Source organism: Podarcis pityusensis (assembly GCF_964106645.2).
Source record: "Podarcis pityusensis genome assembly, chromosome: 1".
Taxonomy (NCBI): Eukaryota; Metazoa; Chordata; class Lepidosauria; order Squamata; family Lacertidae; genus Podarcis; species Podarcis pityusensis.
This window is the reverse complement of record NC_138028.1, coordinates 74,921,488-74,936,352: the sequence shown is the minus strand read 5'-3', so window position 1 is coordinate 74,936,352 and position 14,865 is coordinate 74,921,488. Positions and strand designations below refer to the sequence as shown.

The following is a 14,865-nucleotide window of genomic DNA, read 5'->3' as shown; positions in this document are numbered from 1 at the left end:
GGGAATGTAACCCAAAGTGCCTGACAGCTGCTGGTATTGTCTTTCTCCGTAATTCTAATTACTTGCAAGCATGCAGATTAGCCTAAGGTTTCCAGACATCCCCGTTTCCCGGGGACAGTCCCCAGATTTACAAATCAGTCCCCATACAAAATCCATTGAAGTTGAAAAGCGTCCCCGGACTCATTGGTAAAAAAATCTGGTAACCTTAGATTAGCCATGTATATGTGAATAGGCTGTCACAGGGAAGGCTACTTCAGGATTAAAGCTGAATGCCAGGTACGCTTGGTGTAAATATACAAACGGGTGTTAAATAGCAAATGTACACCCTGGTTCCAGTTAACATTACTCCTAGGAGTTAGCTGTCCTGGACAATGTTTTCTTCAAATCAGGAATACAGAGTTTATTTTACTTTGCATATTTCTGCCTTACGAGACCTATTAAGCCATGGCTTGTTCAGGATCAGTTCACAGAGCAACCTGTGGGCAAGGCTTCCTATGGAAAGAAGCTTCCAGGTGAACTGTAGCAGCTGTCCATTTTGACAGCCACTACAGGCACCCAAAGAATGCCTCCTTGCAGCCTCCTTGCCACCTACCAACTCATCTATCCACCCTTCAGCAGCACCATGTTTCTTATTTTTCAGAAAGTGTGAATGGGGGCATCACAATGAAAGCAGTGAAGAATATGTATTTTCCAAAATATAATGAACATTTCCCAAAATGCTGGGGAAACTTCCCTGAGTATTTTGCTCCTTTTTTCATGTAAAGGGCTACATGAGCACCCAAGGAGAGTGCATGCCACACAGTTAAAGGACATAGCTTCCTCCAAAGAATCCCAGGAATGGTAGTTTATTAAGGGCACTGGGATCTGTAAACTACAGTTCCCAGGATTCATTGAGGGAAGCCATACGCTTTATATTTGCTCTAAGTGTATGGTGTGGGTGTGATAAAAATATTCATTATGGAAAGTACTGATAAGAAATGGAGGGTAATTGTAATTATAAAAGTTTGTAAAAAGAGAGAAGTTCTCTTCTTTACTTTCTCTAAAGAAAAGGCAATAAAGCAACAAATTAAAAAGCACTCCCCCATATTTTTTTAAAAAAATATTAATGCCATGGGGAGGTGGTAGAAGCCAATAGGCTCCATCCAATAGTAACTGTAATTATTTATTTATTTATTTATTTATTTATTTATTTATTTATACCCCGCCCATCTGGCTGGGTTTCTCCAGCCACTATTACAGTTACTATTGGACAGAGCCTATTGGCTTCTATCACCTCCCCATGGCATTAAGATTTTTTTGTACAAAAACCACAGTGGTGGTGATGGGTGCTGAGATCCCAGCAACTGTCATTCATATTGGAAGTAAAATATATGCATGCTCTACAACTATGACAACCCAATTAGCTTTTAAGTAAAATCCCAAAAATAAACATTAGGGCAATATCTTTATTAGGCAATGGAAAAAGTTCAAAATCAGCATGCAGAAAAATAGTGTGTTGGAAAAGGCCAAACGTCGCCTTCAGTTGGTCTAATAAGCATATTCCTCTAAAGTGAATTTTGAAACTTCCAGAGAGATAGTAGTTTTATCCAATGATATCCCTCAAGTAAGAGCAAACAGAAAATGAGCAGAAAGTGGGTAATGCACATACAAAAATGTTCAAATTGTATGTGGGCTAATTGTTGTGGCTAATTTTCTCTTCCACCAATAACAAGGAATCTCTAAATTGCAGAGCAATGAGGTCTTTGTTTACAGAAATGGAAGAGATTACTACTTCCTCTGTGTTCAGCTACATCCAATGATTCCATATTTGAACATTTTGCATGTAGCTCTCAGAAGTGCTTATGGTATGCTCATGCATACAAAATGCTAACAAGCAGTGGAACAGCATTTAGAGTATGCCTTGGCTAATACCACATCTGCCTGAAATTAAAGCCACTTGGTTTCAGATTCTGAATTCACTCTTCAATACAGGACCTGTCCATTCTGGTATGGGGTTATGTTGGCAAAGCTTTGAAGCTCACCACTATATATGAAAAGAGGTACAGAACTCATGGACATCCAGAGGGTAAGAAGATTCAGGACAGATAAAAGGAAGTTCTTCATGCAGAGCAAAGCTGAAATATGGAACTCACTCCTATAGGAGGTGGTGATGGCCACCAACTTGGATGCCTTTAAAAAAATGGACACATTCCTAGCGGATAAGGCTATCCATGGCTACTAGGCATGATGACCACTAGCTTCTTCTTTTTGAGGTTTCTCCATTCATTTGAATGAAAGGGTCTAATCTTCAGAAGCGTTCCTTTAAGCAGGCGGATCAGGTTCCTTCACTGAAATGAATGGGGATACTCTTGCAGGCAGGGGACCGCCATAAGCACATTAGAAGTCCTATAGCAGTAGACAAGCCAGAGATTGAAGCAATGATATTCTTCTAAACTTTAGAATCCAGGGGGTTCTAAATGTTTTGAAGATGCTTTGCCTGGCTGGAATGTGTCCTCTTCCTTGCATGGATGTAGAGAGATGTGTTGGGGCGCTGATGTAGAAAGCTCTTACTTTTGCATGAACAGCATGTTGTATGTTCGAATGTTGCCTACTGTACAAAAAATAAGAAGCACATTGATCTGCCCACTTTTGCCTCTGGCCCTGTCACTGGCATGTGGTCCTTGGAAGGTTATCTAAGAAGGAACGCAGTCCTTGAGCTGATAAAGTTTCCCCACTCTCATTATAGATAATCAACACAAATGCTGCTTAAGTAGATTCACGGAATTTTTATTCAGTTACTTCAAAGGTGCAAGAGCAAAGTGCTTTTCTCTCCCTCCCCCCCCCCGCCCGCCCCCCATGCACAGCCAGGTCTTCCTCTGTTAGTTGCAGTAGCTCTCTAGATCATAGAGGGAGCAGGAGTTTTGACAACATTGCTGCACAATTCCTCTCTTCACCTTCTCAAAGTCCTGTGGTTGGAATGGCAGTGCTTCCACTTCATTCTGTAAAGGCCCATTCACTGTTGGATGGAGAGAATACTCAGGTTGATGCATCTCTGAAATGTACTCTATGTGTGCATATGTCCACCAGAAAGCTTGCATTCCTATCTTGCTTCAGCCATTAAAACAGCTTTCTTGTAAAGTGGAGCAAACATGTGCACCCAGAAGTGTTTCGTTTCATTTAACCAATCACTCAGCTTAAAGAGACAACCGAGGTTAAGATAGAAAGGGGGGTTTCCCATTCTGCCATGTGATCCACTGCAGTATATACTTTCGGAACACTTCTGGCTTCATATTCATGTCTAACTCATCTCTGCAATGGCTGTCCTGGACTGCTGCAGTAGTTTGAGCCAGTTAACTAAAAACAAGTGGCATATTCTATATCACGGTCGGAATGTTATTCTCCACATTGTGAGTCTTTTAAATGAAGTGTACTATCAGCAAATTCCCACATAGAAGAAGCAGTGAGAAACTGATGGGATGCATTCCACTCTGACCACCTTTCAACATCTGGGCAGACATATCCCTCAGAAGAGGCCCCCCAGTGTGTGCTATAGCAAGTCTTTCTCCATTGCTACTGTAAGCTGCCATTGTGTCTCCCTCTACTTCAAGGGTGGGGAACCTTTGCCCCTCCAGATGTTGCTGAACTGCAAATCCCAGAAGCCCAAGCAAGCATGGTCAATGGCCAAGGATAATGGGAGTTGTGGTTCAGCAACTTCTGGTTCTCCAAAGGCTCTCCACACCTGCCTTATTTCAATATATAACAGCCCTGCTTCCTCAGTTAATGGGAGTAGGAAAAAGCCACTTGATACATAATATATAATACAAGACAGACTATCTACTGTACTATGCAATAAAAAGAATCAAAGTATTGATTGAAAGGTCGTTGTCCCCATGTGGAGGCGAGTAAAATAAAAATGCTTCAGGGGGTAAATGATAGATGTAGCAATGATTGCATTCAAAGGCTCTTTGCCACATATTTTGGCTTGGTCACATTCAGCATTCCATTGGTAAGGGTGCAGAACACTCTTTTTGCATGGAACACGGCTTTCAAATACAGTGGTATGTCTGGTTACGTACATAATTCGTTCCAGAGGTCCATTCTTAACCTGAAACTGTTCTTAACCTGAAGCACCACTTTAGCTAATGGGGCCTCCTGCTGCTGCCGCGCCGCCAGAGCACGATTTCTGTTCTCATCCTGAAGCAAAGTTCTTAACCCGAGGTATTATTTCTGGGTTAGCGGAGTCTGTAACTTGAAGTGTCTGTAACCTGAAGCGTATGTAACCCGAGGTACCACTGTAATACATTTGCTATATGGATAGCCATTTTATGGAAGCAATTCTGGACAGTCTCCATTTGCATGCTATAAAAATTAACATGGCTAAAAGTAACAAGAAGAACTAGGAGAACATTTAACATGTGAGGATGAGGGTTGAGGGCTAAAGAAAAGCAAATTGAAAATCTTTTTCATACACAGAAAAGAGTTAACTATGCAAGCAAAATTAAGTGTGGCTTCAGAGATAGAACTGTGGAAAAAACAAGTTCTTTGAATATTGAGGCCAGTGTACATATCACAAACAATTGAAACCAATTACTTATTTAGAGTTGAGAAGCCAAATATGCAACTGGTTCCTGTTCGATCAATTGATCAGAACACTGACTTCACATTTCCCTTTCTAATTATAAACGGTAGAGCTTTTAAATCAAACATTGAACTTTCAGAGAGAGAAGATTCCTGGAATACAGGGTATACCATGAGTTCTGTTCACTTCTCTTCCACCTCCCCTGGACCAGCCCCCACCAACAACACAAAGAAACACACAACACTTTACTTTTCCAAAGGATCTGAGTAAACGTGACATCCAGGAGAATTAATCTGACCTTAGAAAGCATACAGAGCTGAAAAAGGAAGTGGGAAAGAGTGCCAGCTCTTCCAACTTCCTCCTTCATCTCTATGTACTTTACACAAGAGGATAAGGTTACCGCACTCACCACCTCATGACCAAGAGAGCAGTGAGGGAGCAGTAGGCTTGGAGACTTCATGGGCAGCAAGGGAAGACCTGAAGGGCTCTTTTAAAACCTTGTTCCCCTTACATTAATTCTTTAAAGTGCTGATGGGTTCACCATTATGTTGGGACCGCTTGCCTGGGAACGTCAACCATGATATAAATATTGGTGTATGTTGCCCAGCTCCCAACACAAGACTCTCTGCATCTAGAGTTATGACTTAGTGTTTAGCCACATTTCCTGTTGTCCCACTGCTTTCCCCTGGGGGAAACTGCTCTTTAGAATTCAGTCGAAGCAAACGACAATTCAGGTTTTCTCCGGGTTGATGTTTGTTCCGATTGAGCACTAAAGATCAGGTTTTCCCTGGGGAAAGGAGTGGGGTAAAGGGAAAACTACTTGGATCCATGCTTTCTAGGCACAGGACAAGCGGAAGCGTGGATGAGCCATTCATGAAGAAACTATAGTATAAAACACTTTGATGCTTTTTAGGAAGTTGGAAAAGTTACCTAGGGGCTGTTCAACATTCCGCCGTGTTTTGGGGGAATAGTAGAAACCCCGCTCTCCACATACAAGGTAGAGTGCTTCCACTAGATGGGAACCACATAGGTGCTGATTGGGAACAGCATAACTAGTAGCAGGAGCTGAAACAGCAAGCAGCGCTAGGAGAGGCAGAGATCTGATCCAGAGAGTCATGCTGATGAACAGGAGACCTTGGAAAGAGAGAGGGGTAGGAATAGAGAGGAGAGAAATAAGTTGCTAGTAGATTAAAAAGGAGCTTCAGAATGATGGCAAATGTAAACGTTACAAATGGCAAACAAACTCTAAATGGTAATACAAATGTTAGTAGTATATATCATAAAATTCTGAAGCTTAAAAAATCCGTTCCTCAATTTGTACCCACTTCACTGCTTTGATGTGTGCAACTGGCAATTTAAAAAGTGCTACATAATGCTGGTTCCACACTAAAAGAGAAATTGATCTTTTAGTGTGGCAGCACCTATTCTGGAAGTCCTTGCCCATTAATATTAGACAGATGTCTTCAATTTACTGTTTTCAATGCCTGCTAAAAATCTTGTTTAGGTAAGCCTACCCAGGCATGTAATTATATTTGGTTGTGTGTGTGTTTTAAGAAAGCAAAATGGTTGAATTTATCCATGGTAATTTTATTATGTCTACTGTTTTTAAAGTCTGCAAGGCGAACGTTTTGGCTCTTGAATGCCACAAAATCAGGAGTGAGTGTTCTGGTTTGTGAACGTTCTTTGGAACCCGAACGTCCAACGTGGGCTCTGCGGGTTCCGATTGGCTGCAGGAGCTTCCTGCAGCCAATCAGAAGCTGCGCCTTGGTTTCTGAACATTTTAGAAGTCGAACAGACTTCTGGAACAGATTCCATTTGACTTCTGAGGTACGAGTGTATAAACTAATTTTTTATTGAGTGGCAAACTTTTGCTAAATAAAAATAATTAAAACTTAAAATTACTCTAAATCTTATTTTTTTTAATGAAGTTGATCTTCACTATTCTCCTTCTCTTTACAGAAAGTTTTTGCTGAAGTGGTAAAATACTAATGGCAATAGGACTCTGATTTTACCTAAAACATTGAGGCCATATAATATATATTTTTGTACACTTAAATACATTTTACATGTATACCTAAACATGTGACAGGGCACACTTGACAAAGTTCATGTCTCCAGATGTATGCATGGTAGGGCTGCTGAGACTGGCATAGCCCAAAAGAGAACATAAGAAGAGCCTTCTGGATCAGGACTATGCACACACACACACTTTTTTTAAAATCTCAACACACATCAGTTCATACTGGTTTACACTGAATTGCACTTGCCATTTTATGGCCCATTCAAGTTAGCTTGGAGAGATCCTTTTGGAGCTCTTCACCATTCTCATGGTACATTTCCTGATCTGTTGTGTACACTCCAGTTGAGTTTCTAAACAACTCCCAAGCATTTTGGAGTGATCTGACCTTATTGATTTCACCTTTCAACTCCTTTTTGACCCCTCTCTTCCCTTTGGGGAACTTTCATCTTTTGAAATCAAATGTAACTGCCCACTGCTATATGCGCACATGGCACAAAGCGGAAATATGCAAAACACAGCATGCGAAATTTCCCCTGAATGTGGGCACCATCAAACGATGTTGGTTGACAGTCAATAGCAATCCAGAAATTTTGAAAACAGAATTTATATGTCTCTACACATGACTTTGGGAGCAACTTGTTAAGGGTGCAAAATGCTTTGAAGTCTTCCATTTGCCCAGCAACAGGATGTTCTGGCTGCAGTTTCAGATGTTACAAAAGAAGCATGGCTGTGCATCACTTGGGGTTGCTTCATTGCAATTTCTGAAGTCAACCTTCAAGACCTACTTATGACCCTCCTCCATGAGTGCAACACCCAAGCAGGGTTCTGAACTCTCCAGTTTAAACTCAACTTGCTGCATCACGACAAAAAAGAAATGGTGGAGACCACAGACTTACCTAACCAAGATGAGTCAGTGGTAGGGTCGAAGATGGCTCCGAGACTAAAGGAAATAAGTGACTTCCACCTTGTTTCCTTTCGATATTTATAACCCTTTGGCTAGTTCCAATTGCGTAAGATTTGGGCACAGCTCCACCTTCCCAGCATAGTCCTAGACCTTTTTTTTTGCTGGCTGAGCACATTAAGTCAACTGTGTGCCTAAGTCAACTGTGTGCCTAGTCAACAAGTCTTAAAGATGGGGGGAAATGGAAGCTACAGGTTGCAGTTTCCATCTCATTAAACCGGCAACCTGCTTTTGCTTCACAGAATCCTTGCCTTGAGTTGCTGTGACCCTTTTAGCAGAAGAGATAATGGGGCTATTAAAGCTCCACAATTACACGAATGCTGAGCAATAGACAGTGCTGGGATTGGGGTGGCCACCAATGTGCCAGCTGTTTCTGAAGTGCAGAATTAAGTAAAAACAAACATGTTAACGTGTTAGGTTAATTTCACCCCTGCTGGGTAACAAGTGATGAGGCAAAGCTGTTGATGGGACACTGCTCTAGCCAGGTGTTCAAGAGGAAAGAAAACACTTCATTATAGCAAAGGATCACTAAGATCACATTTGCCGCCTACTTGAAGTAAATGTACAGAAACAGAGATATGGAGATTTTATGCAGGGAGCCAGCGAGCTTCCATCTTTTAACGATATCATTACAGCTTTCATTTCATGTGGCATAAGGTAGAAGAACACCACCACCACCCCTGGGACTATGGACACTCAATGCAGCTAAAGCACCAGGGATGCCTGGATTATGGGTTGTATGTAGCTAAGTCCCACTCACAGTACATTCAATGATATTAATGAACCCAAGTTAGTCATGTCTGTTAGCTTCAGTGGGTCTACTCTGAGCACCAAGTGCCACCTCCCGGGCTGGATTTAGGTATCCCAGCATGCTTGCAGAAGCCAGCGCAGAGACTCTCACCAATGCAATGGGCATTTCCCCCTTCTCCTCCCTCTTCCCCAAATTCACTCTGGAGGGTGGGGAGAATCCATAGAACAGTGTGCAGGGGAAAGGAGAGGGGAAGATCTTTCCATCTGGCTAGCAGAAGTACTGATAGAATGACCCTGCGAGTGAGATGTTGAATTCCTCCCAATGTATTTAAAGAGCCATGCATAGATGGCAATGTCCCAGATCCAAAACAAGTGAATGAATGAACAAACCTGGAGGTGGGTGGAGATGGAATGATAATTTTATCCTTTGTATGTTTTGCAAGAAAGTTATCTGCTTGGTCCAGGGGGATAATAATATTAACTTCTTTTACAGGAAAATCAGGAAAGTCATTTATGGCATGTTAAACACTAAGGCCAGGTTCCAGATATTCACTTGCATGCATCAAAACCTTGCTTCCACCCTCTGCTGCCTGCATTGCTTTGTGCAACTTTGAATGCTGCTCTGGAGGGTTTCCTGACCTTTCTAAGGCAGATTTCAAGGAAATGAGGACAGAAAATCCTTACTGCACACAAGCCTTTGGATCTTGGTCAAACTCATTTGGTTGGCTCCAGGCTAACGTTAGCTGAACTTAGGTCTTCTTGAAATCAATGGAACAGGGGTTCCAACCTGCATAAAGTATTGGGGGAGGGGATCAGGTAAGCCTCGCTTCACATAATCAATCACAAGTTGTGTGCGCACATACCCCATTTGAATGGCAATGCCCATCAGCTTGGGAGAGGCAGCCCCCTCAAATATTTTATTGAGAGGGCCAAAGGACTTCGGCCTCTAGGAGTTGGCTCTGATGCAATGGAACAAGTTAGTCATCATTCAGGTAACCCATTGATTTCAGTGAGAATTAAGTTCTGCTAATGTATAATGAGATTCAACATAATGTGAATGGAGAAATGATGAAAGCTTATGTGGTTGCACAGTGGAAGTGTTTGGCATCCGTCTGTCTCAAGAGACAGTGGAAGAGCACACCATCACAGGTAAAGTCAAACTGTTGGAGAGTTACGGTTCCTGCTGTGGCTGCAGACACCAATACAGGAGAGATGTCTGTGGAGCATTTGAGGCACTCTAAAATGGCATGTAAGTGCTAAGAGTATTATCTAAAGAGGTTTTCACTCTTCTGTATCAAGTATTCCTTGCAGTTGCTGTCCAGTTGTAGCCAACATAGACAACGGTCAGGGATGATGCATGTTGCTGTCCAATAACATCTGGTTCTTCAACCCTACTTTAAACCCATTAAAATAAAAATGTGACATGGACCCTAGGGAGAAAGAGAGCATTCATATATGCATGATCATTACCTGATGACATTACTTCTAAGTGATGCCTTATGCGTCCAAAACAGCCCGTCATAGATCAAGTTTAGAGTTTTCATATTAACTCAGAGACAGTGTTATTAAATGGAGGAGGTTATTTACATATTCAACAGAAAGCCATTGAGTGGTGCCACTGAATGATGAGATATTGGGTACAGTTTAGGCTTCATCAAAACTGAAACGCAACTGGAAGACCTATTTTGCTGACACCCAAACAGATGCAAGGACTATTAACCTTTATATTGCTCAGTTCATTTTTTTAAAAAATGGAATAAAACTGAAAGCTCACTTTTATTCCCTGTTTATCCAACAACACTTGGTGGGTATAACATAGCAACAATACCCTGAACTATTTCACAGCAGAATCATAGTCTTGTTTTTACAATCGTTTCCAAAACACATAGTGGTGAAAGAGAGCTTGAAATTTTGAAATTAATATGAACCATAAGTTCAGCTGTTTTGACCAAATGCCTTTATGATATCCAAATACCAAAAAAAAAGAATTAAAATCAAAACACATTTATAACAAGCCCCCTTCAAACAAAAACAAAAGAAGAAAAGGGAATGGAATTAAATGTGTGTTTCTTATCCAGAGAGTTTGCATCACCAAACACGCAAATAGACTTCCTTTTAAGCTAACCAGGTTTTTCTGCAGAAATTTGTAACGGATTATGGCTGCCTGGACAGCCATAAACACCCTTTACGACATAAAGTTTAGGTGATAGTATCAGTAAAATAAACCAATTCAGTGACATTCCCCTTAAGGGTTGTTTACATGCTGCCAGGCTGCCAAGTAAGGAATTATGAAGAGTTTCAGGGTTGTTCCTAATCAACAGCAGCAAAAAAGAACCTCAAATTAGTTTATGTAGTCGAGGAATACGAAGATGCTTATCTATTGATGATGGAAAGTTCCACCCTACAGCCTGCCAAGGCAACAGGACAGAGTGCACCAAATGGACTGGAGGGAAACTAAGACCCCAATCAGTGATGGTGAAATTTTTTGTAGGGCTAGAGACGCCAGCTTATGAAGGCAATTGGGAGGGGGGGCACTGCATGTGTGATATCATGACGTCCTGATATCACAGATATGAGCATTGCGCCTCCCTCCCTAAGCTGGAAATAAGCTTTCTGGGCTTTGGGAAGAAAGCACCAAGCTTTAATACCTTAATATTCTAATTTACCAGGGGCATTTAGGGGACTAGCCTAGTCCCCTTAGTCCATTGACTGCATGCCTCAATGGCAGGAACCCCTAAATCAGCCCTCACTCCTTGCTGTGGCATTTGAGTCATTTGTACAGTTTACAGCATATGTAGTCAGCTCATATTTATCTAGACTAGAAATTTCTCCTGGTTCTGAGGAGATCAATGGTTTTCTGTTCATTTATTTGGATCCCCACCTGAAACAATGGCTTCCCCACCTCAAGACGAAAACTGGCAAGTGTTCACGGGTCTAGAAAGGTTAAAAGAACCCTACACTCAATCACAGAATTCACAAAAACACCATAGAAATTGATGTCATTTATTAACTGCTAATGTATACAGTGCCCATATAGCCAGCTATTTTTGCTTACATACGTAGAGTCCCAAAAGCCTATCCGATTCAGCATTCTGTTCCCACAATGGTGAACCAGATGGCTATGGGAAGCTCATGGATGGGACGGAAGTACGACAGCACCGTTCCCACTTGTGTTCCTCGCAATGGTATTCAGAGGCACACCAACCCTGATACTGGAGGTAGTACACAGCCATCTTGACCATGGGCAGCTGTATCCTCCACAAATGCATCTATTTCCCCTTTGAAGATATCCCGTTTGATACTACAGGATAAGAAACTGGACCTCCTCAGCCATCCCTGCTCATGTAAACTAATGAGTCGGGTAAGGAGAAAATCTCTCAGCTCATCCAGGGCTATAAAAATAACAAACAAAGATTACTGGCTACTCCCTACAACTATTATTTGATTGTGTGAACATATCTGAAGCTTCACAGATGCAGCCCAGGACAGCTGTTGACGTAAATGCACTCTGGCAGAGCACCAACCATCGGTTCAGGATTTCCCCAGAACTTCAGCTGTTCATTGAAAATATTTCTCCAGAAGTCTTGCTTTTCCCTCTCATGCTAACCATATTGATTTATCCAGTTGAGCTTTGTTTGAATGATCATTGCCACAATGCTGTGGTTATGGGTGTTCTGTCAAGGATCTTAATGACTAGCACGCTATTGTAGCCAGCATTTGAGCTGTTGGCTATATTGGTGGTAAATATGTAGATGGTTCACAGCTACGGAAATGATATCAGTGCTTCTGCAGGCACACTTTCTGTGTGTGTTGGTTGAGCAACCTTTTGGGTAGTGACTAAAGGTTTACTCTGGGTGCAAACAGAGCCCCACTGGTTGTGAGGTCTGGCCCAGTGCTGGGACATGCAGCAGCTGTGGAAAAGTCTGGCTCTGTCATAAGCACTCAAGCTAAAATGACCCAAGTCAGGCTGATGGAAACCAGGCAAGAAATTGACCAGACTAACCTAATGAGCTGGCTTAGCCTCAAGGCTTTTATAGGACCTGTTGTGCGCCAATTGCCTTGTGGAGTCAGCTGAAAGCATGACAACTGAGGGTAAGGGAGAATCAGCTGACTCCTTTTAGGCTGGAATGGCAGCCCTTGATCTATAAGCTCCAGTCTGCCTGACCTTATGAGGCAGCTAATGGCTTAGGAGGTAAAGAGCCAGAGTTTGGCTGCTGGCTTGAGATCCAAGATGGGGCCTTTTAATTAATGAGTGGCTAGTTGGCAGGTAGGGATGGGTGAAAATGGTCAATTTCAGTTTCTCACTTTAACAGTCTTAAGTTCTGTTCTGTACATTTCCACATCAGTTTGTGCAAATACTCCTAATAGACACATCTTTGTATACAATTCTGCTTAATATACTCACTTTTACAACACAGTCTTTCCTAGTATGATGTATTTTTCTATGCGACTTTTACAAATATATGCATGTTTATGCACACTTTATTCTAGTATATGCATTTTTGGACACCTTACATGGCTGTTAGAGGCATGCTTGTTAGAGGCACCAGGCAAAAATGTTCCTTTTTAACCAGGCCTTTGGTTGATCTGGTTTACATCCTATTCCCCTTTTAAAAAAAAAAAGTGGGGGGGGGGAGCCTATTGGGTTGTTGTTGTTATTTTTATTAGGTATTTCATGGTTTTATATCTTGATTTTATTCTGTGAACCACCCTGAGACCCCCGGGTATAGGGTGGTATAGAAATTCTAACAACAACAACAGGAGCAGCCCACATAATATTTGGGGAGGGGCGTCACTTGGCACCTTCACCCCTCTCTAAAGCCTCAAATTGTGCCCCCTCTGTGAGTTCTTTCCAAAGTACTGTGCCCAGAATCTATCTTTCAATAAAGCTCAAAGTGCAATAAATAAATGCTAGGGGTTTTAAACCAGTTGTCTGATTCCTTTCCTGCATAGTTCTGCAGACACCTCTGCTTTTTAATCCCTTTATAGCAACCACAGGATGCCTGATGGAGTACTTGAATATGTTTTGGCATAGGAACCACTTTCCTGAGATTGCAGATTTGATGGGAAGTCGACTTGCTAAGGATATAATTGCTGCTCCTTTTGCCCATCCTGTTGCATTGCTACTTCCGATGGCACCCATAATGTAAAAAGGTACCATATAAAAACAAACCCAAAGATGTGCTTTACAGACAGGCTCTGAAAGAGCAGGAAGAGAGGAATAATAGCAGTGTTAATAGTCTGGCACAGAGACAAGAAAACGAGGGAATGACAAGTAGCAGAACTACACTTCCAGGTCTTAACTGAAAGAGAGAGAGAGAGAAGGCAAAGCACCACTGCCCAATGCATGAATTGCTGGAGGGCGGGAGGCTGTGGGACTCATCTGCCCCCAGTTCCAACTACTTCAGACATGGTACAGGGCCGGCCCTACCATTGGAAAGAGTCAGAAAACAGATTTGGGACAGGGAGTGGATGTGAGTTGTTGGAAAACAGAGCCATGTAGGCCACATGGCCTACCTCAGTGCTACACAAAGTGGTAGTTCATGGACCACAGCCAGTCTGTGAGCCATCGGCTGCCAGTCTCCAGTGAGGAGGAGGAGGAGAAAAAGAGGGAACTGCATGCCTGGCTGTGTAGAGAGGAAGGTCCCATAGCTGCTGCTGCTGCTGCTGCTGCTGCTGCCACCCAAACTGAGTTGAATGGTGGCAGGAGCACTGGGGTTTATGGCACATCAAGAGAGGAAGCGAGGAGGAACAGGAACACATACAAGAAGTGGGAAGAGGCCATTGGCCACTCAAGAGGATTCAGCCCAAGAGCACCTGGCTGCTGGGTGAAGGCAAAAGAAAGATGGGAGGGAGAAGCCATAAGCAGAGGAAGCAGAGGGAGAGAGAATACTGAGCCACCATAAACTTGCAGTTGTCCAAGGAGTTGAGAGAGGCAGGTTTAGGACTCTTCTCAGAAGATTCACCCACTCGCTCTTATTTATTAAAATGTTCCTCTGCATAGTAGCTCATAACATTGGATGATAAGCTGTGCCTTCCTTTTCAGAAGTCTGTCCTTCAACTTTCACAGAGTTTGTCTGAAAAATCAGGTCTGCTTGCCCTAAGTTATTTTATCTGCATATATTATCAGCTAGTTTACAATTCCGCTGTACAACCGCACCTGGTCACATGCTCTGTTGGACTGAGGCCATACAAAATTAGGGGAAGGGTGCATGCTTCCCATGTAGAAGATCCTAGTTTCAATCCAGTTTTTTTAAAAATTCAGTAGCAAATGATGGGATAGACGTTTGGCTGAGATCCTGGAGAACCACTGCCTGCCCAAGTAGAAAATATTGGGCTATATAACCTTATGGTCTGGTTCATGAAGGTAGCTTCATATATTTATGGGATGTGCAAATACAAAAAAGAGCCAAGGCCTTAGACAGAGATAGGCCATAGTTCTGCCACAACTGGAATTGAAATGCTTGCTGACTTTGAGCCTGTCATGGAAATAGCATGTAAAGGAGCTTTTAAAAACCCTGATAGGCCAGGGGTGTCCATTCCTTCTCTGAGTCCTTTTTGTCATTGTTAATGTCT

The 14,865-nt window shown here is 42.3% G+C and overlaps 1 protein-coding gene across 1 annotated transcript; it reads right to left on the bottom strand.

The window, feature by feature from the left end:
• Window positions 1–2,858: 2,858 nt before the first annotated feature.
• Window positions 2,859–7,500, bottom strand: INS (insulin; the record flags this gene model as incomplete). Its single annotated transcript, XM_081001371.1, has 3 exons — window positions 7,475–7,500; window positions 5,489–5,692; window positions 2,859–2,995 (listed from the first exon to the last, which is right to left on the bottom strand). The coding sequence occupies exons 2-3, from the start codon at window positions 5,673–5,675 to the stop codon at window positions 2,859–2,861; spliced, it is 324 nt and encodes a 107-aa protein (XP_080857497.1). The 5' UTR covers window positions 5,676–5,692; window positions 7,475–7,500.
• Window positions 7,501–14,865: the final 7,365 nt, after the last annotated feature.